We start from the raw sequence: 26,228 nt of genomic DNA, 5'->3' as shown, positions 1-26,228 counted from the left end.
ATTATTTTTAAAGTAAACATTGTTCAAATAAATGAATGCATATGGTTTGCATAATTCCTTGTTACATTTACATAACATAATTTATTAGTGTCATTTGAGTTCTCTTGGAGCAGAGTTTGGTTTCTTTTGTTCACAATGGCTTATTTCCTTTTAACACAACATTACTGAACCTTGAACCTACATTATACATGATCTGCTGAAATTCAGATTGTATCAATGCAGCTTACTGCACAAATATTATCAAACAAAAGTATGCAATGATGTTGTCCAACTTTGCATACGCTCACCAGAGTGAAACATACACACAAACCCCAACCATGATACTGTATAAGCAAACAGGCCTTAGGTCCAAGATAGTAAAGGGAGACCCACTTACCATCTGGAAACCAAATTGCCTTGGTTGCATGGGGTTTGTAGGTATGTTGTAAACCTATCTAATAAAAAGCACCGCACACACTACATTTAAGTAGATTGTGCCATTTGAAGGGTCTCTCTTTCTATTGCTTGACCTCTTTCAAGAAGAAGAGAAAGCTTGGTTAACTAAGCTAAAGGTCCAAGTTTGTTTTTTAAACCATCTGCATGTGTGAATCAAATAATGAAAAGAGAATGAGTCTTACATTCTTCACTCTTCTGTTAGTCTCTTCTGGTCTGCAAAAACACACAAACAGTAACATGTCAGGCATATATTAAATCTTTTAGAATGACTAATACCAAACAGTACTGTAATTACATAGCAAAACTAACTGCTCAAGTCTATTAACATGCATTAAAATACAGATTATCAAGACACAAACCAGAGAAAATACTATTCTAAAAATGCAGAATTCTAGTTGCCTCTATGAACTTTCCTTGAGCTTTCTGGTCCAAAAAGTTATGGCAAGCTTTATGGCAACACCTCTACATAAAAAGGAAAGCAACGCTAATTGATCTTTGAAACTCTAAGCTACAAGTCCTCAGCAGTGATAGAAAGGATGAAGATATAGCACTCTAGAAGCAATTCAATTTCACTATAGAAATAAGAAGAGACCAACTGTAATTTAAAAGCATACTGGGAGGAAATATGGGTCATCTAGCAAGAACTCATACATCACACAGACGGGGTGGGGGGGTGGGAGTTAACATCCATTGTCCTTTTTTTGGAAAAAGGACATAAAATATAACTGAAATTTTGTTATAACAATGGATGGTTGGAAAGGCAATACTTGTTACAGCAAATGCAAATACACATTTACAATCATTTAGATGTCTAATGTGAATTCATCTTATTATAATGTCAACAGAATGTGAATTACTTTACTGAAGGTTATGTTCATTTGAATATAGCTGGTGAACACATTACCATCTCCATAGGGATGCAATCAAAAATGGAACTACCTTTAGTGAACGACTCTGCAAGAACTCACATGTCCACATCATGTTGGAGTATGCTTGCAAACATTATAGGCCGTGGAGGAAACAGTTGTTAATACAGAGAGGCTATTTTTGGCACCACTCTCATGGGAACACAACCTGAAACAGCTAGTAAGCTAGACAGAGGCCGTATCATTTTCAAGAATGGGATTCACTTAAACATGAATCATGGAATCTGGCGGGGAGCGGCAAGGAAGTGACCATGCAATTTTCAATTGTTGCCCTGCAATAATGCAAGGTCAGCTCCATACTTCTGAGTAGTCTTAAGTTCCTTATAAGGAGCACATAATGCAGATTTGTGATCACTTTCTAATGCCTGCACATTTATGAATACTACAGAAATAATGCTGGGAAGGAAGTCTGCACACACATAGAACCAGCTTTTAAAGCAGCAGCACTCTCTCAAATTGAGCAGTATGTCTTCGTAGGTCCCCAGTGACCCTCTTTACCAGCTGAAATATTCAGAATTATCTGCACTTCACTCCCTGTGTTCTAATCACCAGATTGTTTCCAAGCTCTAGGCAAGCAAATGGAGTTGTGTGTTTTTATCAGCTAGCAACCTTCAAAAGGCCATCTGTTTAATTTAAACAAGCAATCTCTAGAAATCAAAGGAGTTTATTTTACTCTTTGCTATTTTTTAAAAAAGGAAAACTCTAGAAGTATGGACACTTCTTGCTTTTGTAGAAAGGAGAGTGTGCTTCACCCTTGGACAATACTACAATTATAGCTAGAATGGGTCTGTGTGTGTGTGTGTGTGTGTGTGTGTGTGTGTCAAAGGCCAGGATAAAGAGGTACTTCTATACTTCTCAGTCATTGCATTAAAATGCAGACACTCAATGTCTCTTACAATTCTCCCTAGGAGGATCACTGCCACCCTTGATACATAGAATGGAATCTCCCCAAGCAGTTACTGAAGCTGGGAGGAAAAAACTCAACCATTGCGCAATATAGCTTTATGCACTCAACATTCTGAACATTTTATTATCTCCCTCAAGCATGAACTTTACAAGAGCCAGCGTTTGTTTTATCAATACCACACTAAAGGAAGTGAAGAAAATTTAGCTTAACACTACGTGCAAAACAGGCCAGTACTGCAGACATCAGAGTCACTGTTCTTAGGAAGGTCAAACTATTGGGACATACAGAACACGAGAGGGCTGAACAGGAACTCATTTGGTTATCAAAGTGGGGCTTAAGACTGTGTTTTCTATCAATACTATACAAATTCTACATTAAAAATATATATATAATATCCCTTTAAAAACTTTGTTTCCAGATTTCAGCTAATTTTTCTGCTTTCCTTTACCTACTTAAATTCAGATTCTGCTGAAATGCAAAGCTTAGTATGTTTTACAATAAAAAAGGATCCAGGAAGTTAGTCTCAAGGTGCCATCGAACACATTCTTATTTTCTACCTGAGTGACATCCCTTTGTCTGCCTGTCTGGGAGCAGGGGCACCTCTCCTATTTGCAGTGCCCTGGGTGACTTTTAAGATCTTTATGTTCAGCTAGGAAATATGCTAGGCAACATCTAAGACCAGAGCTGTCCTCCAACTGCCTCCCTGCAACTAAGGTATCTTCACTCACCCACCAGTGTTTCTGCAATGCAGTCCAAACAGCTTTTGAAGTTCATCTGCCTGCCTACACCGTCCCCACCCTTGGACAGCTGCACATTCCTTCCCCCGCCAACAGCTGACTCTCAAATTGATCTCTGAATACACGGTCAGTCAGTTAGCAGAGATGTGGGAGTGCTTAAGCATCAATCTGTTGGGGGCCCCCAGGCCGCCTCCTGGAAAATATGCTAGGCCAGGAAAGATGGAACAGGGAGGCCCAGTCTCACCACATGAGCACTTTTGGCTAATATTTTATATTAACTTTAGGAACTTGACAACATGGGTCTCTGCCCACCTCTGCATAAGAGGATCGGAAAGGAAGAAGGCTGGGAAAACATTGAAGGAGTTCACAAGTATGAGCTTGCTGGCTACAGTTAAAGCTCATGGGATGGAATGGGGATGTTAACATGTGCAACAAATTTATCTATGAATTTTAAATTCAGCATGTTAGGCTTTTAATCCATTATTCACCCTGAGTCTAACCCAGGGGTCAGCAACCTTTTTCAGCCATGGGTCGGTCCACCGTCCCTCAGACCATGTGGTTGCTGGACTATATATATTGGGGGGGGGATGAACAAATCCCTATGCCCCACAAATAACCCAGAGACGCATTTTAAACTTCAACTGAGGATACAGTATTTCACATCAATGCACCGCAAAGGGCAGAAGAAGAAACAAATTTGTATTTAAAAGCTAGGGAATTGTGCCTAACAGTGGAAAGGATCCGTGGCTTCTTGCTGAGCCTCCTAGAGTTTACCTGCCAAGCCCATTTCCCACCCCTGTTTCCATGCATTGTGAATATGAATACTCCAGTAGCTTGCTATAAGTGAAACCATGTTTATTTTCAGAATAGTTTTGATGCAGCCCTTTCAACCCCGGACAATAAACCAAGGCAGTGTCAAATCACAGCAGGGTTTGTTTCTTTCCTGCATCAAACAAACAAAAACAAAACCCGTCCCCCCCCCCAAAAAAAAACCCTTCCACCTTAACAGCTGTTGGAAAAAGCAACCTGAGAGTCAAATGGCTTATCAGTAGAAAATACTTCACTTACAATAGTTTATAGCTATTTTCCTTTCCAGACAGTGTACAAAGGCTAAGTATGTTGCACCAGCCTGATTGATGGATTTCATCCTCCTACACATAGAGACACATTTGCTGCCTGGATACCTTCTCTTTGGCTAACCGTGTTGGAACTATTAGATTTGCTATACTCTCGCTTGATGCTGGAACAAAACAGTTGTTATTGGCAGAAGGTAGAGAGATGCACTACAGCAGCTATGCTAGGCTGCTCTTATAGAGGTCAGGCAAGATGCTATACTTAATTCACATAACCACAGAAGTCTATAGGCTACCTATAGACTGTGACAACCAATATCTGGGGTATTTACCCCCCACAACAACCCCACAAAACCTACTGTCATTTGAACATGCCAGCATGGGTGATGGTGGTTAATTGCATTGTTATCCCACCTTTTCCTCCAAGGAGCTCAAGGTGGCATATGTCATTCTCCCTCTCCTCATTTAATCCCCAACAACCCTGTGAGGTAGGTTAGGCTGATAGGCATTGACTGGCACAAGGTCACTCATGAACCCTGGTCTCCCAGCTCCTTGTCTAACACCACACTGACTCTCAACAATTTAGTATGTTTGCAACTGCTAGATAAATTAGCAAATTTGTGTTAATGAGTTTAAATGGTATGGGAATTCAGATTCTAGGCTTTTAGCACAATAAGAATACTTCTAGAAGACTGTGCCAACTGGCAGATTTATACAAGACATTTTGTACTCTTGTCTAGTGAGATACATGTGTCCTATGAAGTCAGTGGGGCTGAAATCTAGATAGCATGAAAAGAAACGAGGCAGGGTGCAGACTAGATAAGCAAGGCCTTTGACAGGAAACAGTAGTAAGCCAAGTCTTTGGCTCAGGCCAGAGATAAAGTTCAACACTAAAACCAGTCTATCAATGTTCAAGATGCTTTTTGCAGGTCTCGTTGCTAGTGATCTTTTATTCTTCTCCACTGGTCAGACAGCCATAAAATACCTGCCTGAAATTCTGAAAACCACAAGCTCAGAACTCGCTGTCTGCTCAAGCACAGACTTTGAGAAAACAAGTTTGTATGTGCAGTGTTTCACCCCCTCTGAAATAAGGATTGCCTTCAAAATGTTGAAGAAGTAGCAATCAACACATTTTTGGGAGCTTTACATAGAAAAATCCAGTTATGTTAGTCATTTACTGGATTTTAGTTGCAATATAGGGATAACAGCCTCAGCGCCTAGGACTTGCCGATCGAAAGGTCGGCGGTTCGAATCCCTGCGGCGGGGTGCGCTCCCGCTGCTCGGTCCCAGCGCCTGCCAACCTAGCAGTTCGAAAGCACCTCCGGGTGCAAGTAGATAAATAGGGACCGCTTACCAGCAGGAAGGTAAACGGCGTTTCCGTGTGCGGCTCTGGCTCGCCAGAGCAGCGATGTCACGCTGGCCACGTGACCCGGAAGTGTCTCCGGACAGCGCTGGCCCCTGGCCTCTTAAGTGAGATGGGCGCACAACCCCAGAGTCTGTCAAGACTGGCCCGTACGGGCAGGGGTACCTTTACCTTTACCTATAGGGATAACAGCCACTTTGGGACCCATATGGTGAAAAATGAGGTACAATTTTTTTAAAAAAGACATGCAGACTTTGGCTCTCAGCATAGCCTTTCCTGTCAAAGCTGCATTTTATATTTTAAATATGTCAATACTATGTTGGTACAGTAGTTGATTTTTGATATTGGACTTTTGTCTTCCTGTTTGTTTTAGCTTGTTAAGAGTGTTGCAATTTGATCAGAATCTTCCCATCACCCCACATACATGAGGAACAAATGAAACCCCACACCCTGAAACTATGGAATAGTTCTCACTTCCTACCAGTTAACATAGCAAGTTGTTTAACTAGATTACACAAGGAGTGGAAAAGACAACAAATAAAGATTGTGCAACAGCAGGCAGCCTAGCATGTGTCTTATTTTTAAGATGTATAGATTGTTTCTCACTCCAAAAGCTGCAGTCTCAAGAAAAGGAATTGATTTTGTATGTTAGGTAACTGCAATGAAGTTTGTGTTGTTATGTGCAGTGGGATCACATACAAAAGTATTAATAAATTGTATGCTTTAAAAGCGTTCTAAGATGACAAAAAGTATAAACTTAGACATTGTTCAACTTGAATGTGCTCAAGAAACTAAAAGCAGATATTCCATCAGTTTGCAAGAAAGGCAACAGAAATGTCACTGATTTAAAAACAAACAGAAAAATAAGGGGGGGGGGGGTGTTATGTTCAAACCATCCATTTTATCCAACAGGGTAGAGAAAGGAGGAGAAGAACTAGACATTACGAATTATGGCCTGTAAGTCTGGAGAACTTGACAATTTTTTCTAAATGCCAAAAAAGCAGATTGAAATACAAAGAGTGGAAAGAACAAAGAGTGGTTAAAACTACTCAAGATGACAGGAACAGATAACTATTTCATTAGTGGGTGCATCTAATTTTATGCCTACTTAACTTTGTTGGGAAGAGATTCATTCCTTCTGCTGTGAGGTTTAAAATGCTATTTGTGCTTATTCGTGTTGCATAGCTAAAATAAGTGGGATAATGCATGCAGTTTCTATTCCAACGTTAGGCAACTGATTTTGGGTGTCATGAAGGGACACCCAGATATTGTATTTTTATGGCAAGGTCATTCTGGGATTTTCTGCTTCAGGTGCCAAAATAACTTGGCTGGCCTTAGATGCTATGTACCTTGATGGGGTATGAATACACATCATTTGTTACTCTGCCTTAGGCAACAAAATGTCTTGGGCTGTCCCTCTACACAGACCTGAATGTATGTATTTTGATCATTTTAATTACAGCAGAATCCTGGCTTGACACAGTTCTATGACAGAATGAACCAGTTTTCTTCCTTTTATACAACTGGAGCACAACAATCCATTAAGCATTCTATCAGTTAATATGGTACTTGTTTGTACTTAAGACCATTAACCTGAAGTCTGGAAAACAAAACTGGGGTACAAGAGATGAAGAAAATGCATTTCAAAGTGTTCCCACCCCGTGTCTGTTTCTAGGATTGTTTGGATCTGCCAAATCTTTTTTTGCAGAGCCGTAGTTAGGTGATCTTGTGCCCCTGATAAAGTAAAGGTAAAGGTACCCCTGCCCATACGGGCCAGTCTTGACAGACTCTGGGGTTGTGCGCCCATCTCACTTAAGAGGCCAGGGGCCAGCGCTGTCCGGAGACACTTCCGGGTCACGTGGCCAGCGTGACATTGCTGCTCTGGCGAGCCAGAGCTGCACACGGAAACGCCGTTTACCTTCCCGCTGGTAAGCGGTCCCTATTTATCTACTTGCACCCGGAGGTGCTTTCGAACTGCTAGGTTGGCAGGCGCTGGGACCGAGCAGCGGGAGCGCACCCCGCCGCAGGGATTCGAACCGCCGACCTTTCGATCGGCAAGTCCTAGGCGCTGAGGCTTTAACCCACAGCGCCACCTGCGTCCCTCTGTGCCCCTGATAGAACCATCCAAATTGCGCCCCCTAGCCATGGACAAATTAGCTCTTCTTTCCGCCTTGCCTCCAACCCCCCTCTCCACCCATTCAATTTACCCTCTATTTAAAACCTTTTCTTATGAAGCAATAGTCAAAATTTTTATTTATAGACATATTTATGGACATATTTTTAGCCAATTTTGCGTCCCCCCTCGCCTGCACCCCTGCGGGAGCCCACCTCACCACCCCCTAGCTACGGCCCTGCTAGCTAGTACAGGAAAACAGAGTATCAAAGGAGGTTGGAAATCTTTTTATTGCGCACTTTAACTGGGAAGCGACAACCATCCTTTTTTTAATTATTATTTAAAAAAAACACCCTCTACTATATATTTTAAAAAGAAACTAAAAGGGAGAGCAACTAAACATTCTTGTTTTATCACCACCACCTCAAGCTTGTAATTGGCATGGTGTTAGCGGTCAGTTGCGACCGATGCTAATTAATAAAGATGTCCCAGAGTTAAAACTCATACTGTAACCCATACGTAAATACTCAAAACTGTAATTTCACAAATGCTGCAGAGGGTCAGAATGAAAGGCATATTTTAGAAATCAATAAAAACAATGACAATGTGCTTAAGAAGTCTGGCAAGGTATGTATGTGTTTCAGTAGGAAACAAACTTCAAGTGCTTGCCATCCAACATGAAACTCAGACTGTTTCAGAACATGCAAAGTTGTTGCCTTCCAACTGTTTACAGTTAATATTTAGTGTATTGTGACTGATTGCTATATTACAATGAAACTGACTATACTATTTCATAATAGGGGGCATAGGATTCCGACTACCAAATCTAATTATCTCTTAATCTTGTGAATAAAATCTAATTCAAGCTTGTCAAGGTCATAAGACATTCCTGCTCCTGGCAAAGACAGACAAATAATTCAACACTGAGATGCATATGGAGAATTTAATGCAATCCCTTGCATGGCATCTGATCAAGTCTCTAACCAGGATGAAACTCCTTGGATTCTGCATAGGCTTGGATTCTTAATTTTTTAAAAAAGAAATGCTTCCTAGAAGTTTTGACTGGTATTGCTGGGCAAAACACATGCAAACATGGAACCATTCGTGAAATGGTTCTGAATGGATGACCCAAACTAACATGAGACTAGTTTGACAGGTTTCTAAAAACCCAGAGACGAGGAAGGAAGAGCTGTAAAATACAGCCACAGCAAACAGCATGTTGTGCATCCAATTTAATATATGACTAAATAGAAATTAATAATACACCCAAAAGCACTTAGTCATTGTGCCCCTGTATATGTCACAGTCTCTGTATCCTACAAAGCAGTCTCTAACGTTACGGCGCACCTGTAGCAGCAACATCAGACACCTTAATCTGTACAACCTGCAATAAAACATCTCTCTCCTGTACTGGTCTCTACAGCCACAGCATGTGCATTAACTGCCTAATAGTTTGATTTTACCCCTGAAGACACACTCTTCCACTGTCTCCAGAGACAGACAGATGCCAACAAGTCTCTAATTCAGAGTCTCTATAGTTCTAGATCCAACTCACATATGCATGTTGATCGCTGTGTTATAATTTTCAGAGAGAGAAACACATTACTCGTCAGTCACCACACATTAACTTTTCGTGTCACTGACCCTACCATGAGGGAAGATGAGCCCCTTGCTTCAGGCAGCATACTGAAGAAATGGCAGAGCTTTGCCTGCCCACTGGCCCACTGCTTGCTGCTATTCCTGCCCCCCTTCCAGCTCACCACCGAAGTAAAACCCATTCCAGCTGGATTCCTGTTTGATGCCTCAAGGCCAGATTCTGGCAGACTGCTCTTTCTTCTTTCGCTGAAAAACTGTGGCTGCCAGATGGCTTCAATCTAAGAAGAGAAACCTAGATGTCTGCCCACTCAGCAGAGCTGCAGTAGCTGTACTGATAAATCACAGAGCCTTCCTATTCACTCTCTTCTCTTGTTCCTGCGACAGAGCTTCCATGCTGCTCTGAAATATGGCCACTTCCAGGTTCCAGAAGTCGCAGCCAGGTTCCAGAAATCACTGATGTCGCCATGGTTTTTGGTGGTTTACAAAGGGATGGGGAGATGCAATGATATTTGTGGGTTAGGCACCCCACAAGCAACACAGAATGAATGCTCATTGTCACAAAACCACCCTGTAAACAAATCAAAAGTAATGCTCAGTCTAACCACTATGTTAGCTTTGTAAACAGGTCGCCTGGAAGAGCCCTGAAAGTTTTAGTTTTGCTGCAAACATGGGTCCTTCTAGCAGTGGGCAGAGTTGTGCTTTTGCGCTAGGACAACTACAGTGGTACCTTAGGTTAAGAACTTAATTCCGGAGGTCCATTCTTAACCTGAAACTGTTCTTAACCTGAGGTACCACTTTAGCTCATGGGGCTTCCTGCTGCTGCCATGCTGCTGGAGCATGATTTCTGTTCTCATCCTGAAGCAAAGTTCTTAACCCGAGGTACTATTTCTGGGTTAGCGGATTCTGTAACCTGAAGCGTATGTAACCTGAAGCATATGTAACCCGAGGTACCACTGTACTTCCTTGGGGCAATGGCGACCAGTGCATTGCAGCTTGCCTCTCCTAACACGTTTAACTAGCATAGCACCATTGGCAGCTGATAAGAAGCTGCTCTTTTGCCCCAGTAAAGTAAAATGTTTCTCCTTCTTTTTCCTTTTTCTTTTTTGTTAAAATAGAGAATGGGAAAGTTCCGTAGAAGCAGCCACGATTCATGGGCTTTCCTGCCACCCTTCCTCTTCCTCTCTTTCTCTTCTTTCTGCACTGAAAGGACTCTCAGAGTCATTGTAATGAAAGCTTAACTTCCTCTGCCTCCAACCGAACCCCCTTTAAGTTAAGTGATGCTGAATTTCACAATATGAAGCTGATAGAATTAGGCAGGGGCTTGACATACTATAGTGCCCCCTTCCAGAAAAAAAACCCCACACTCTACCACCTCTCAAATAGCTCTTAGAATAAAAATCCACATCATTGCCTGCTTTCTTTGTATAGGTAGGCCAAAAGTTTGTTTCTCTGCTTTTTGTTCATTTTTGTTTGTTTGTTTTAAAAAAACCATTTGGACACAACCACATGATTTTTTCTTTATGTCTAAATCAGGTCATTAATTGATTCTAGAGATGAGAGTTTCTGGTCTGACCACCAGACACAACACCTTTAATTCATGCATTTACAATATTTCTTGGAGCACACCTGCCCAAAGCTTTAGGAGACTTCCAAAAATATCCTATATACTATATGGGCTATTCCAGCTAGTATTAGAAACAGAATACAAGGCCACCTTTTATTTTATTTTTTGGGAATTAGACAATATTTCCCTCTCATTATACAAATCCTTCCTCATTCATACAGGTATCTTACCATTTCACCCAATGAGACTCGTGTACCTAGACTGACAGCATACTGTATGCAAATATGGCCATTCAAATTATTCAACCATGTGGTGGAACACCAACGATACCGTTGCCTGCATAGTTTTCAACTTAATCAGATTGTGTGAAACTGATATTACCCACTGAGTCATCCATAAGAATTTCACAAATAGGCCTCAAAAACTCCATGTGAGGATACAACCTTGGGGAGGAAGTGAGCAAAAGGGCATGTATAAAAATGACTCAGCAGCAGCCATCACAGACTGTAACAAAGGATAAGACTTTACGTTTTGAAAGCAATATTCATGGAGAGTGTTCCATTCCGAGTTCATAATTATGCAATGTAAAGGCTGAAATTACTATTAGAATTGTGGCTACAAACATACCACAGGAAAGCCTCTTACCACAATGTAAAACACATCATGCACAAATACAAAACCATTCAAGAAATAGAAACCTTCTAGTATTTGGAGCTAGCAAGAGAAAAATTCTGAATTACTACTATCAGTGATCGAAATAGGGCAGGGTGTTATCCAACAACTTTTCTAGGAAGCCTATAACCAACCCTCTTATTTTCAGGGGAACATAGATGATCTTCAAATATCTAAAGGGCTGTCACATGAAAAGTGGAGGAAGCTCCTGTTCTGGAGGGTAATACCTGAACCACTGGATTCAAGTTACTAGAAAGGAGATTCCGACTAAACAACAGGAAAAACTTTCTGACAGTAAGAGCTGTTCAACACTGGAACATACCGGTACTTCCACAAGAGGTGCTGGACTTTCCTTCTTTGAAAGTTTTTAAGCAGAGGTTGGATGGCCATCTGTCATGTAGGATCTAGCTGAGATTCCTGCATTGCAGAGGGTTGGACTAGATGACCCGTGGGCTCCCTTCCAGCTCTACAATTCTATGGTTCTATGAGCCTATAACCAACCCACTTATTTTCAGCTCTACATAAGTATGTCTGCCTTACCCACGGCACTTCCTTTGACTCCCACCTTCAAAGTGGGATTGTGTTCATCTTATTTTCCTTTACCCACTTCAGAGACTGCTTACCAAATATCTACAGTGGTACCTCGGGTTACAGACGCTTCAGGTTACAGACTCCGCTAACCCAGAAATAGTACCTTGGGTTAAGAACTTTGCTTCAGGATGAGAACAGAAATTACGCAGTGGCAGCGTGGTGGCAGCGGGAGGCCCCATTAGCTAAAGTGGTGCTTCAGGTTAAGAACATTTTCAGGTTAAGAACAAACCTCCAGAATGAATTAAGTTCTTAACCCGAGGTAAAGGTAAAGGTAAAGGGTAAAGGTAAAGGACCATTAGGTCCAGTCGTGACCAACTCTGGGGTTGCGGCGCTCATCTCACTTTATTGGCCAAGGGAGCCGGCGAACAGATTCCAGGTCATGTGGCCAGCATGGCTAAGCCGCTTCTGGAGAACCAGAGCAGCGCATGGAAACGCCATTTACCTTCCTGCCAGAGCGGTACCTATTTATCTACTTGCATTTTGATGTGCTTTCAAACTGCTAGGTTGGCAGGAGCAGGGACCGAGCAAAGGGCGCTCACCCTGTCATGGGGATTCAAACCGCCGACCTTCTGATCGGCAAATCCTAGGCTCTGTGGTTTAAACCACAGCGCCACCCGCGTCCCTTTCCCAAGGAACCACTGTACTAATAGCCACCATCAAAAACCAAGCAATCTCTTCCTCTCTCTGTTACACACAAAATTTCCAGCATGTTTCTGGGCAGAACATTTCCGGGAGGGTGTGTGTGTCAACCACGTGCTATTTGGGGCCCATCTTATTTTTTCCTTCTGAAAAAAACCAGCTAGGGTTTATAGTGCAACTTTAGTAGGGAAGCACTTGACTGTACTCACCAATCTGCACTCATGATTATATTCTGCCTATATTAAAGTTCATTGTTAATATAGCCATGAGTTGGGGAGAGTTGTATTCCCCCCCCCCCTTGCATACAGAGCTGAAGTATGCCAGGTGAAAATTGTTCCCTCCATTTGCTACGGAAAATAAAATACATACTTGCTAAAAGAGCAGGCCTCCAGGAAAGATTTTCAAGTGAGCTCTTAAACTTCTCTTTCACTCAGTGCCAATGACCCACAAGTTTAAAGTACAGTGCAATAATCGCTGTATAGACATATGGCAAGCACATGCCCCCCAAGGTAAATATCAGTTATTTCCAATGCACCCAAATGTTTAACGTTCTAAAAGCATTGCACTATGTTTAGCTACTGACTTATACAGCTAATCTGATGATCCCACAGAGCAGGCAAGTGCTTAGGCTACATCTCTAATACATGGGTAAATAATAGTCATGGGACAGAAGTATTCAAAGAAGATACTATGTTTAAATGATTTATGTAGCTGTCAATATGTTTATTCACTCAGAAGCTTTGTTTTGCTACGATTTAGTAATCTCACTCCACTTCATTTTATTTTTACATAGTTATGTAAATATTTAAGATTCAGTATTATTCTTTATAGTTACGGATGCTGCAGAGTTTTGTAATTAAATTTGTCATACGTAGGAAGAAAGCAAAAAAAAAAGAATGTCACTCAGATTGCTTTTTTCAATTTAACTTTACAAATGTTCTTCTTATGCTGTTCTTTGGTTGTTCAAGTACAGTATTATCGCTTGTTTGCAATTACACCCAGGGTTATTACAGCAGCTTATCTTTTGACCAGTAACTTAGTGGTGCTATAAAAATATGCCGCTTTTATATTAAATGTTTACCAGGAAGAACACTTCAGCCTAACCTTCACTAATTCACACATGGCCATTTTAATTTAAATTCTTGTTATATAACCAAACCTTCACATTCTTTGGCATAAGTTAAGGCTCTGATATTCCAAGTTAAATCCCCAGTTCATCTTTCTTAATTTAATCCAGAATGCTCATCTCAAGTATAAACAGTCAAACAACTCTGGATGAAGTAAGCCAACAATTTGTTCCCAGTTTGGGGCATTTCAGGCATCTAAACCTGGTGGATACTATCTGGACTCCTGGGGCTGATATTGTTGAAGTTTAGCCTGAACAAGACCACCATTAATGCCAAAGAGATCTAGCCTCCATGTATCTATTGCCAAAACTGAAGTCACATGTGACTCCACTAGGGAGCTGTGGTGAATCAGGAGGATAAAGGCACCACAAAATTTCAAGGAGGACTGAACTCAGGTTATCATATACCTGTAATGATTGGGATGTGAGAATAAAACTAATGGGGAGGCAACACATGAAACCTACAAGCACTTGTATAAGAAATAATACTATTTAAGAAATGCCCAAAACTATACGACATGACTCGAGAAGGACATAAATGCTTAACTCAGATATGTACCATTAAGCACACCTGAAGCTGCACAAACTAGAATATTACAATCCTTTGCTCATCTCGGATTTTTCCTCTATCTCTCATACTCTCCAAACCCAGGGCTATGTAACAAAGCTGAATGTTGGAAGTGCTTCATATATTGCATACGTATTATAGGGTGGTATTTACTTCAGTTTTACTCAGGAGTAGACCCGCTGAAATTAATGAACGTGAGTAAGTTAGGTCCGGTGCCTCTTTCCCTAGAAAAATAGGTGTCGGTAGTCACCATGAAGTTGTTACAGTGAGTGCCACACTTTTTTGGGTGGGTGGGTTTTTGTTTTTTTACAAATTTATTTCTAGACTTTTAGGGGAGGTCTTTATTCTTCTTTCTTTTGCTGGAAACTTATCTGTTACAGGTCTGCTGGTGAACATGTGCATTTCAGACCAGTGATGCCAATAAGTACAATATTATTATTTTTAAAAGATACAAGTCTGATTTGTTTTGCTTTCTATAGATAGTTATAACAATGTGACAAATAAAGCATCTCTGTTGGCACGTGAACCCGCTTATCAGCATTTAGCCTTTTAGTACATACAAATACTTAATATTTTGCAATACACGCTGACGCTTCTCAGTGAACAACACATAGTATAACCAACAACCACTAACTCAATAATCTTGCTTGGTTCAGAGACACAGAGATGCCACAAACAGAAATGAGGTAAGCAGTAAGAAATGTTCCTGAAATTTGGACAGAATGAATCCAGTCCTCCTGGGTCCTGCGAATGCTAGAAGCCTTACAAGCCTGCTGTCCTTTTCCATTTGAATAAGCTTAGGTAGGATCTTAACTGTGTTTGCTCTCAAAAATGAAGTTCTAATTCTGTTTTGGTTTAGCAGCATACAGGCAACTAGATTATTCTTCACCGTACAACTCTGTTAGCTGGGTTACTTAATGAGATTTATAGGTTATTGTCTGTATTTTTAAAAAAATTAGCATTATGCTATAATTAACATCAACAAAAAGCCTAATATATCATTAAAAAAAATTCCTTCCAGTAGCACCTTAAAGACCAACTAAGTTAGTTTTTGGTATGAGCTTTCGTGTGCATGCACACTTCTTCAGATACACTGAAACAGAAGTTTCCAGACCCTTCTATATAGTGAGAAGGTGGGGAGGGGTATTACTCAGAAGGGTGGTGGGAATGGGTGATTGGCAGATAGCTGTGATGAGCCTGTTGACGACTCTTAATGACTGCAATAGGTCTTACAGGAAAAAGCAAGGGGTGAGAAGGTGAAAAATGGCTTTGTCATGTATAATGAGATAAGAATCCAATGTCTTTGTTCAGACCAGGTCTCTCCATGGTTTTAAGTTTGGTAATAAGTTGCAATTCAGCAGCTTCTCTTTCCAGTCTATTTCTGAAATTCCTTTGTAGTAGAACAGCTACTTTGAGATCTTGTATAGAATGTCCTGGGATATTGAAGTGTTCTCCTACTGGTTTCTCCTAATATATCATAACAGATTAAACACACACACAATACTTAAATTCCAGAAGATAACCTATCATACCGCATGATTCCACATTTGATATATGAAAGGTGCATTATAATATAACTCTTATGTGCCCAATGCTTTCCATCACTAGAGTGCTACACTTTTTAACAACAACAAAAAAGGGGCCAGTACTGCATACCCTTGAGTACCCCCTGGGGAAAAGCACTGGTTAGGTCCATTAATTTTAATGGGTCTACTCTGAATAAAATTCAAGAGGTACTGATTGCCAGAAACTTGGATAGCTTTAAAAAGGGATTAGACGTATTCAGGGAGGGTGAGGTTATCAATAGCTTGTGGTCATGATGATTGTGTGCTACCCTTCACTGTCAGAAGCATATGCCTCCGTATGCTGGTTGCTGGGACTCTCAAGAGGGGAAGTTGCTGTTGTACTTATGTTCTGCTTGCTGATTTTCCATAAGCATCTGGGTGGTAACTATGGGAACAACGCACAGGGTTAAATGACCCTTGTGCCTGAACCAGACTGGGGTGCAAAGTTTGTAGGCATTAAATACTATTGCGTGTAAATAAATATACCTAAGCAAGGGTATAATATCTATTTCCATTTTTACAGTCCATAGATAGATCCATTTTTCAATCTATAAAAAAAGAGAATTTCTACAAAGCAGATTTATGTAAGAATTTCTGCTGTGAGTTTTCTTTCCAGAACTATACAATACCAGTGTTTCCAAATCTATGGTTTCGATATTTATACAAGTCTCAATTTTAAAACATAACAAGGTATTGAAACTTCCAAACTGTGCGTCACAGGAAGAATTAAAGAGTCTGAAATGTACTGTTTAGCTCTACCCATGCTACTGCAAGTATTTTTAGCAAGAGTTTCACATTGCACCCTATAATATTCTCGGCTGACCTTAAAGCACATTTACTTCCTACAGAAGCTGAGATCCATACTCAACCCCCACCCACCCACCGTGCAGAAAACATGTCCCAATAAAATAATTATACACTATTTTCAGTAGTTCAAAATCTAGGCATTCTCCCAAATGACTAAACACATACTTACTGAATTTCAGTGTTTATATAGTTCCAATCCTAATGCTGGAAAAGGCAGCAATTGGTGTAGAAGTTCTCAATCTCCTCTTCAGGGGTTGAGAATATACATTAGCTGTTTGCCACCCAACTCTCCAAACATAACTACCTGCTTAGGTAGCATTTAGAAAGGAGTCCTGCCTTTAGCCTCTACGCTGAAACTCACAGCTGCACTGAAGATTCTTTGAAGCCGAAAATAACTGGTTCTGAACACCATTATGAACAACCCGCTACAAATATACTTGCAAACACTAGTTTAAGAAAACAATGTTTGTCTCATAAGAAACGTTCAACTTAAATTCCTAAGTCTAATGTTCCTTTATATGCTTAAACGCACTTATGAAAAGTGTACTGTGTAAAGTACTGTGAACTGATATTGGTTAACACTCTCCTAAAAACTCTCAGCACCCTTTACAAACTACAGTTCATAGGATTAATTGGGGGTAGCCATAACTGTTAGAGGTGTATAAGAATGTTTAAAAGTATGGTTTGGATGTGGTGTTACTCTAAAATGGGTATTTTGTATGTAATTGTCCCTCCCTCCAATTTAAATCATGATTTAAAGCTGAACACCAGACAGGTTTGTGACATGCTTGAAAGCTCCAATTAAGAGAAACAGACATGTCATTTTCTTACACGACTTCTCATACATACATCATGATGCTGGGCAAATTCTAATTAAGTTAATGGGAGCTGTGATAGTGCTTTTGTTTCTCTTGGACCAGGACAAAGAATCTTCTCAGGAGGTAGTGTCCCTTGGGTGATGATGCTTTCATTGATAGTATGATCTGTCAATAACTGAAGGTAATTGTCTCCTGTTGGGACTAGTCCACTGCTGATTATATATTTATTTGCCTTTGTCCGGGTTGTGCAAACAATCTTTGCACAAATCATTAATTGTTAATTGTAGTGCATTGTTGTTGTTGTTTTGCATTTGATAGCAGCTACTAGACATTGTTTGCTGTAATTATAAATCAGCTTAACTAATGAAGAAAATAATATTTATTTGTGAGTCTGATGTCGAGCTCATCATAATGTCTGTTAGTTCTTACTCCAAGAACTGTAAGAGATACCAAAATGATAACAGCAGTTCTCAAATTGAGCTACCATTCCACCATTAATTTCACTGCCAATTACTACATATCCCTGTTGCTCATTTTGGACTAGAGTTCATGCTTATAGTTTTAAGGAATATCTTGCACAACTGTTTCCTTTTAAGCTATCTGATCTCAGTTTCAGTTTATTACATATCCTAGTGACTATAGCTGAAGATGAGCTCATGTCACCTTCCAGCAGGAAAACAACCACTGTAGACTGTAGGGGTGGTGTGGTTTATTGTTGCTTTCCTGCAGTATATTTTTGTTTTTAGGAAGCTAATCAATACCTTTGCAAACCTAAAAGGAACCGGGTACACAAACAGTAAATCACAAAATGTTTATTAACTGAACTCAGCTTTACTATTAATGAACAGAATCCATTAGAAGTTCCATTAGGCCACTGTGACAAGTGCCACAATGTTGGCCACAGGATTCATGACGATATACAATGTTTGTGTGGTAGTGGAAGGGGTATCATAACATTTCTTGACAAGGGAAAACTCCTATAACTTTATTTAAAGGAATCCAGGGAAACCTTGCAAATAATCAGGCGAAAGTCAATCATCCACCCCCAATCCATTCATCTGAGTCTCCCCTCCACCCCCTACTCCTGAAGATCTCCATTTCTCTTCAAGTCCTAGAAGACATGACACAGCAGGAAGGAGGGGCAATTGCCATTACTGCCAAGCTATGGGCTGGCATCAATGGTAGCTGCTTCCTTTCTATTCTCCATACTTAAAGCTCCAGGTGGGGAGACAGAGACTCTGGACCCAAGGGCAGCATCTATATCATGACAGAGACCAAGCTTGGTTTCCCCTCACTCTCCTGCCTACACACACACAGAAGGTGGGGGAAGAGATAAATCAGCCAGCCAGACAATCACAGCTGAGGTAACAGAACTCATCCCTCTTTGGGATGTGGGACAACAGAAAACACAAGGGACAGTTCTACAGCATTTGCGGCAGAGTTAGAAGGATGTGCCTTTTCCTAGTCTGCTCCTGTTAGAGCAGGGCTTCCTAAAGTGGTTGATATTGACCCCCTAGTGTCAATGGGTCTGTGAAGGGGTGAATAAAGACCCAGAGACTGAAAGGGAGAAGTGGTCGGCTGGAGCCTTCCCTACCTGGCCCTTGCTCCGCCCCCAGGCCAGCAGCTGATTGGCTAGCCAGGGAGGGGGCGTAGCGATGGCCAGCAAGCAAAAAGGGGGGTGTCACCCAGGCTCAGGAAGCCCGCGCCAGGTCGCAAACCCCGCCCACCGCTTTAATGGGTGAGTCGTAATTACAGGACACAGTTCAAAAAATAATAATAACTGGGAACTATGAGCCTCGGAAAGAAAGGGCATGGACATGTATAGAGTACACCTTCATTGCCAGTGAGGAATGGAGGTTATTTCTTGACTTAATTTCATTTACATTTGGGTTAGTGTCGATGACAGCTTTATAAGCTTATCAAGGGGTCAATGAACTCACGAGGTTTGGGAAACCCTTTGCTAAAGAGGAATGAACACAATGCATCTTCCACCACTACCAGGATGCTTTTCAGAATGGGCCACTCCAAGACCCAGGAAGGCTGATGGAGGGAACAGTCCCATTCACTGCCTCCAGAGGAGTCAGGGAGTTTGTCTGCAGAATCGTTGCTTTGCCTTTACAGCAGAGAGAGCCAACCTTCAGAACAGGAACCTGCACAATAGTCTCTCTTGGTTGGCCACCTGGAGATTACCTCTTACACATATCATCCGATCGATCAACAAAATGGTTTTTTGCAGCGCTAGTTTTGATTCGTATTCAGGTTGCTGCAGGCTTAGTAATGCTGATTTCACAACAGTGTTTACCATTCTTAAACTAACATTCTTGGCAACTGCATTTACACGCATATTGCCCTTCTCAAATGGCCTGAAAGACCAAGGGTAAAGGTTTCTCTGAATCCTTGCATTCTTGCCTTGTTGATTACTGCCCTACCTACTTCTCCACAACCTGTAACCACTAGCACAGGTTAACAGCCCAGGAAACACTTCCTGTATGCTGTATTTACCTTAGTAACACTTGTTAACGACAAAATTCTTGGCAACGTTTTAAGGACTTTGTCTTCAGTGAAACTCCTGGCCGTATAGTAAAGCAAGCTCTGGCAGTTCCAAGATTATAGAAAGCAATGAATAATTTGTTCAAGACCTAACATTTATATTATCTCATGAAACAGACTATAATAATAGCAATTATACATAGCCTGAACACACTGTACTTAGCTTTCCTTTTCATGAGAATAGTTTCTCTCTGATACTGCACACACTAAGACTTCTCAAACCTATTCTAATAGTGAGAAAGACTGCCCTCAGGAATAATGAAATTATTCTTTATTATTGTCATTATTATATGGTACTCTCAACACTCTCAAATGCTTCATATATATTGTTTTCAGTAATTCATACATCAGCTTTTATGGCAGGGCACTGTTATCAACCTGATATTACAGATGGGTCACTGTGGCCAAGATTTAGTAGCTTAACACAACCTTTGATCAATGAACTGCTTAGGAAAAATGGAATCAAGGACTTCTAAGTTCACAACACATAATCTTAGTCACTTTAACAAGGCTGGGCAGATCAGAACCTTCTGGTAGATCTCTGGGTAACCTGCAGTGGCTCACCAGGGATTTCTGTGAACAATTGTTTAACAATGTCATTTTTTTAAAAAAAAATGCTTCTTCCTCATCTTGAATTAGGTAGCTGAAGAGAAGAAAGCTTGGGGTAACAGTGGAGTTTTTTCATGAAAGGACTACAAGTTCAGTTCAGGTGCTGAAAAGTTCCTAGGCTCCGCATATGCTCAGAAGCACCCAGTTCCTTTATTCTAAATCTATGTCCTTTGCACCTGGTTGTTAAATCTTGGGGGTGGGGTATTGTTTAGTTAAAAACAAGCAAAGTAGATATATGACAAGCCTGCAGTCTGCCCAACTCTGCACTACACAATATTACCTCTGTTAGTAATGTATCACACAACATTTTAGCAGAATATCCACAGGCAACACAGTATGTCCCTTGGGTTCAGTTCTCCAGTTAGGAGATTTCAAGATCTGAATGCGAGACCAAAGGTGGGTACATGCATGCATAGCAAACACACAGAGAGAGTACCCTTCTGGTAATTACAAGCTTATAGTGAAGGCTTCCATTTTTACTTTCACATTTAACAACTGTTGAACATTCAACTTTGCATCTTCAAGCGATGCAGCCATTAATTAGTAAAGCAGCTTGGCACATTTTAAATGTCAGCAAATACTTAAAAACAAAATGTACCAAGGTAGTTGCTCCAGAAAAATGGACGCAAATCAAATCCCAGCTTTTACAGGCTTGAAGATCTAAAGAAGTCTTACAGCTTCCACACTGAACAGACAAAGGAAACATTATATAAAATCCCTATATACATGAACAGCAGCACCACAGAAGTCACATTTGAATATTCTTAAAAGTCAACTGATAAAAACACAGGATACTTACTTGACAGTAACTCGATTAGATAGATCTTGAAGGTCACCAGGATGAAAAAGCTGAGCTTCCTTTAATCCAAGATTTTCACAAGCTTTCAAAAACACATTTATATTATCCTGTGAAGAGAAGTGGAAAGCAATTGCTTAGTTGAGCAACGTGAAGCAAAGGATTGCAAGCTGCTTAGCCGAAGTTTCAAAGTCCAGTATGCGGAGAAACAGAATGCCAATCTTCTGGATCATAAATGCTAGCAATATTTCATATGAATCCGCTGGTTAAGCAATGGTCTCTGTGACTGACAGACCACGTTAAAGATTAGCAGGTACAAAAGCAAAAATGCTCAGCCAGTAAGCAGCAATCTACACTTTGATGTCAGCTCTGCAAACAAACGCCCTCTTTTCAGCTTTGCATGACAAGCCTCACCTCTCACATTTAAAAATAACTACAGCTACTGACATTCACCCACCCAGAAATGGTTGGCAACGGAGGAATTAAGAGAAGGAACTCTGTTTCTATGATTACAGATTGATCATAGAATAATGCACCTGGAATCTGGCTTTGGTTACCGAGCAAGCTAATACGAGGAAAAGCAAATGAAAGGCAAGAGCAAAAAGGCACAGCACAAATGTGTGGTTTTCATTGGGCAAGCTGGAAAACATAGGTGTGGTTTAGCACTGACTTAACTACACCTGCTCTCGGCCAGCTGCTTGAGTCATGCACCGAAAGCTACAGGGAGACTTTGCAGTTCGTGTCCTCACTTTTTTGTTTAAATTACATGTGTACTTATGACAGCGTCTGGCTGGTCCACGTCAAACCCCGTCATCCAAAGTGGCCAAAGAATTTCTGCCCGTACATTCCAAAAGATACCTAGTAAAAATAGCACCCAGGAAGGGAAACAGAATGCAAATATACATGTCTATGATTGTGACATAAGCAATCCAAAGCTTTTAAAGTGCCTGCTCTTCGGCTAGGTGCTTCAAGAATAGCATAATGGGAGGAAAGAGATATCTGAAGGCAATAGCAAGGGAGAACTTCCAGTGAAATATATCAACAGTGTCAACCCTTCCTACGAAACGTGGCACATACTCTTGTTTCATCCACCATCGCCCTGGTTAAATATGGAATTGCTGTGTAGGGGCAACATCAAGAGTCACCAATCTTTTTGGATTTTGAGGCAGCGCTGGGGGCACCACTCACAAAACATCTGCCATGGGTGGCACGGCATAACACAAAATTAGAAAAAGTACAATAGCAGTGAATTTTTTCCATAATTTTATATACATATGAGGAAAGGTTTAACCTGTTGAATTTCTGCCTAGGAAATGAGACAGATGCAGGAAAGGTGCACAAGAAGGGATGCGAAAACAGCAGCTCTTGGGGGCCACAGGGATTCCTATAGCCTTGGTGTCCAAATGTCTCACAATTTGCAGCTCTGATTTCCTCCACTAGGTTTAATAAATAGGTAAAGTTACAGATTGGCTTTAAAAAATAGTTCAAAATCTGGGGCTCTGAGTTGGCAAACTCTGGGCTAGACCCTTAGGTGTTAATAACTCTGGGTTTAATGATTTAACACAAATAATACTAGATACTCAGAATTTTACTTAGCAGCACTAGATATTTGATTTCACATTCATTTCGCCTCATTGGAGCAGTGTATTCTTCAGATATATTTGCATCATTTGCCCGATTACTAAGTGGCAACTGGGAAGTTAACTGAGCGCCTTGATCAACAACCCTGAATTCTTTTACTTTGCACCAATCTATTCTATAATCCGCTAGAACCTTGTACTGACTGGGGAACCACAACCCGACTTCATGGGTTTTTAACCCTTATAAAACCAACTTCTTTTGGCCAAAAAGCAATGTCAGAGCTGTGAGTGATAAATGCTACAGATAACTTTAAATGATCTAGGAATCTTGTTTCTCCAAGCAACTTCCGCTACCTGCTCTCCCTCACTAAACCACCTCTCAGATATTTACTTGTCTTCCTAGCTCCTAACTGTTCCTGACTCAACTTATTTGGCTACACTAACTCAACCTCCCCACAAACTCTATCCCAATTCACTCCCACTCCAACCGACCTCCCAATGAACTCCTCCCTTCGCCCCTCTCAGAGCTGGTTTTATAGTCTCTCTGACTCCACCCCCCTGGGTTCTGATTGGGTAACCTGTTTAACTAATTCACCTCCAGCACTCTCATATGTTAATGTCACACACACACACACCAAATTACTCTGCTTTGAACTTATAAAATCAAATAAAATGCAAATAAAAACCATCATTATAATACCATACTTTGGGGGGGAGGGAGAAATGGCTGTGGTGGGTAAATCATGGGTTACATCAGTCGTGCAAAGTAGCTCAGTGTTGCTATACTAATGTTTTGCCGGCCCAGGGTGGGGCCCTAAACGTATATGACAACCCTGCAGTGCAGACCGATGTTGCCATCAAGTCTCTTGGCATATTGGGACTTCCCTCTCCCTCCCTCTTTCTTTCTTTCTTTCTTTCTTTCTTTCTTTCTTTTTTCTTTTTTCTTTTTTCTTTTTTCTTTTTTCTTTTTTCTTTCGTTGGGAAATGCAGCTACAAATGCAGCATGTGATTAACTTATTTCCTCCCATGGGGGGGAGGAGAATGGATGTATTCTTGCAGTGGGCTGTTCCTGATCCTATAAACACAAAAAGGGGCATTCATGTCAAAGACTCAAGTCCCTTTTGTTAACAAAAAAGAAGGGGTTGGGGAATGAGCAGTTGTCTGACCTGTGCAGATAACACTGTTGTAGTTATCAGGAAGAGGATGAATAACCACAACAATGCTTTTCAATTATACTGCTTACTTCTTAACAGTTTACTCTTGAATTTATCCAAGTATGGGCATCTGAATCTTGCTATAAATATTAAATGCTTTTTGATCTCTTGCCGCACTGACTCAGCCCCAACCACGATGTGAAATACTGGGTCTGATCTTCCACTGAGTGTGGTATTGCCAGTCTAAGATCAAACTGAGGAAAGAGATACGGTAAGGGTGCAGAATCTCTGGCTGTTTTCCATGCCCACCTGCCTCAAACTTGATCATGTGTGGGGCAGGGGGAGGTACAGCTGCCAGAATACAATCAGGAGCCTGAAAAGTATGTCTTTGGCTTATCACCCATCAGCTAAACTGGATGTGCTGGCAAGTTCCTTGCAGGAACTCACTTGTGCAGCCAGTGCCTGCAGAAAGTAGACTTCAGCATTACCACCCATCAGCTGATGGGCAGTAGAGCCAAGCCAGCTGGATCTGCTGCATGAGCAAGTCACTTTAAAGCACCAAAAAAGGCCTCAAGCCCTCAATCAGAGTGATGCCAGACCCTGCCCACATGTCAAGTTTGACCTACAAAGCTAGGATCTCATAATGATCTGGCGTGTGGAGCCCAAAAGGCTCACTACCCCTGACTTAGTGTAACCTACCTGGTTTGCAACTCATGAAACTTGAGTTCTTTGAACGGCTTAGAGTTGGCACTTGGGGAGAACAGTGCTCTTCTAGCTCTAACAGCCAGGTGGTAGGCGGAAATAGAATGGGTTAAAGTATTTTGTACTATGAAACTATAATTGAGAAAAGCCTCACCTGTTCACATTCTTATTGCTTGTGAGAGGTTTATCTTTGAGGCCCTGTGAAAGACGACATATATTTGCATATAATGCAAAACCTATGCAAAATTGTGCTCTCTTCTGGTTTTCACCTTTAAAGCCCTATGCGGCCTAGGACCCACATACTTATGGGACCACCTCTCCTGGTATGCCCCATGGAGGACCTTAAGGTCCACAAATGACAACATTTTGGAGGTCCCAGGTTGCAAAGTGGTTAGATTGCTCTCAACTAGGACCAGGGCCTTTTCAGTACTGGCCCCGACTTGCTGGAACGCTCTGTCAAAAGAGACTAGGGCCCTGCGGGATTTGATATTTTTCCGCAGGACCTGCAAGAGAGAGCTGTTCCACCAGGCCTTTGGTTTGGACTCGGTCTGACTCTTATGTTTCGCTCCCCTTATGGTCTTGATTTATCGGCTACTTTAAAATGAGGCTGTATTTTAAATTGTGTTTCCCTCCCCCCCTCTCTTTTTCCCCTATTATGTTTTTACTGTGATTTTATTGGTGTTAGCTGCCCTGAGCCTGGCTCTGGCCGGGGAGGGCGGGGTATAAATAAAATTTATTATTATTATTATTATTATTATTATTATTATTATTATTATTATTATTATTATTAAATTGGGTGAAGGGGCTGATCCGCATGCAGTCTACTAAGCCCATAAAATCCTGCTGGTAAAGAGGAGACTGAGAGGAGATATTATAGCCCTCTTCAAGCTTGTTTTCATCTGTTCCACAGGCCAGGACCCAAACCGATGGATTCAAGTTGCAAGAAGGGAGATTCTGACTAAACAACAGGAAGAACTTTCTGACAGTAAGAGCTGTTTGACAGTGGAACACACTTCCACAAAAGGTGGCAGATTCTCCTTCCTTGGAGGTTTTTAAGCAGAGGTTGGATGGCCTTCTCATGTATAATCTAGTTGAGATTCCTTCATTGCAGGGGGTTGGACTAGATGTCCTTCGGGGTCCCTCCCAACTCTAGGATTCTGTGCACACAGAGCTACTACTGTCACCTCTTCCCCACAATATTTTGAGATATCCCTCCATGGTTTTGCTACATTGTTAATGCTGACTCCCCGACACACAGAATTATTATTTACCAAGACCTACAATTTCGCTCTTGTGTGCTTGTATAATTGCATATATGAGTGCCAAAAGCTGTATTT

General features: G+C 41.1%; 2 protein-coding genes across 43 annotated transcripts in view; one reads left to right on the top strand and one right to left on the bottom strand.

Moving 5' to 3' along the window:
- Positions 1-26,228, top strand: part of LOC310844094 (mediator of RNA polymerase II transcription subunit 22-like) — a 304,807-nt gene that overhangs the window by 172,317 nt on the left and 106,262 nt on the right. The window lies entirely within an intron of this gene.
- The window catches only part of LMO7 (LIM domain 7), a 148,623-nt gene that overhangs the window by 57,355 nt on the left and 65,040 nt on the right, over positions 1-26,228 (bottom strand). For 35 of the 42 annotated variants that reach the window (XM_083737727.1, XM_083737729.1, XM_083737733.1 and 32 more), the window contains exons 5-6: positions 21,459-21,565; positions 618-648 (exon numbers count right to left, since the gene is read on the bottom strand). In XM_083737727.1, coding sequence (XP_083593853.1) covers positions 618-648; positions 21,459-21,565 — 138 coding nt within the window. Of the gene's footprint in view, positions 1-617; positions 649-21,458; positions 21,566-21,869; positions 22,073-26,228 lie in introns of those variants that run through there. The other 7 variants (XM_083737720.1, XM_083737722.1, XM_083737723.1 and 4 more) reach the window with 4 other exon arrangements.

The sequence above is a fragment of the Podarcis gaigeae genome (genome assembly GCF_964106915.1).
Source record: "Podarcis gaigeae genome assembly, chromosome: 4".
NCBI lineage: Eukaryota > Metazoa > Chordata > Lepidosauria > Squamata > Lacertidae > Podarcis > Podarcis gaigeae.
Note: the sequence above shows the minus strand (reverse complement) of the source record. Positions and strands in the feature narration are given on the sequence as shown.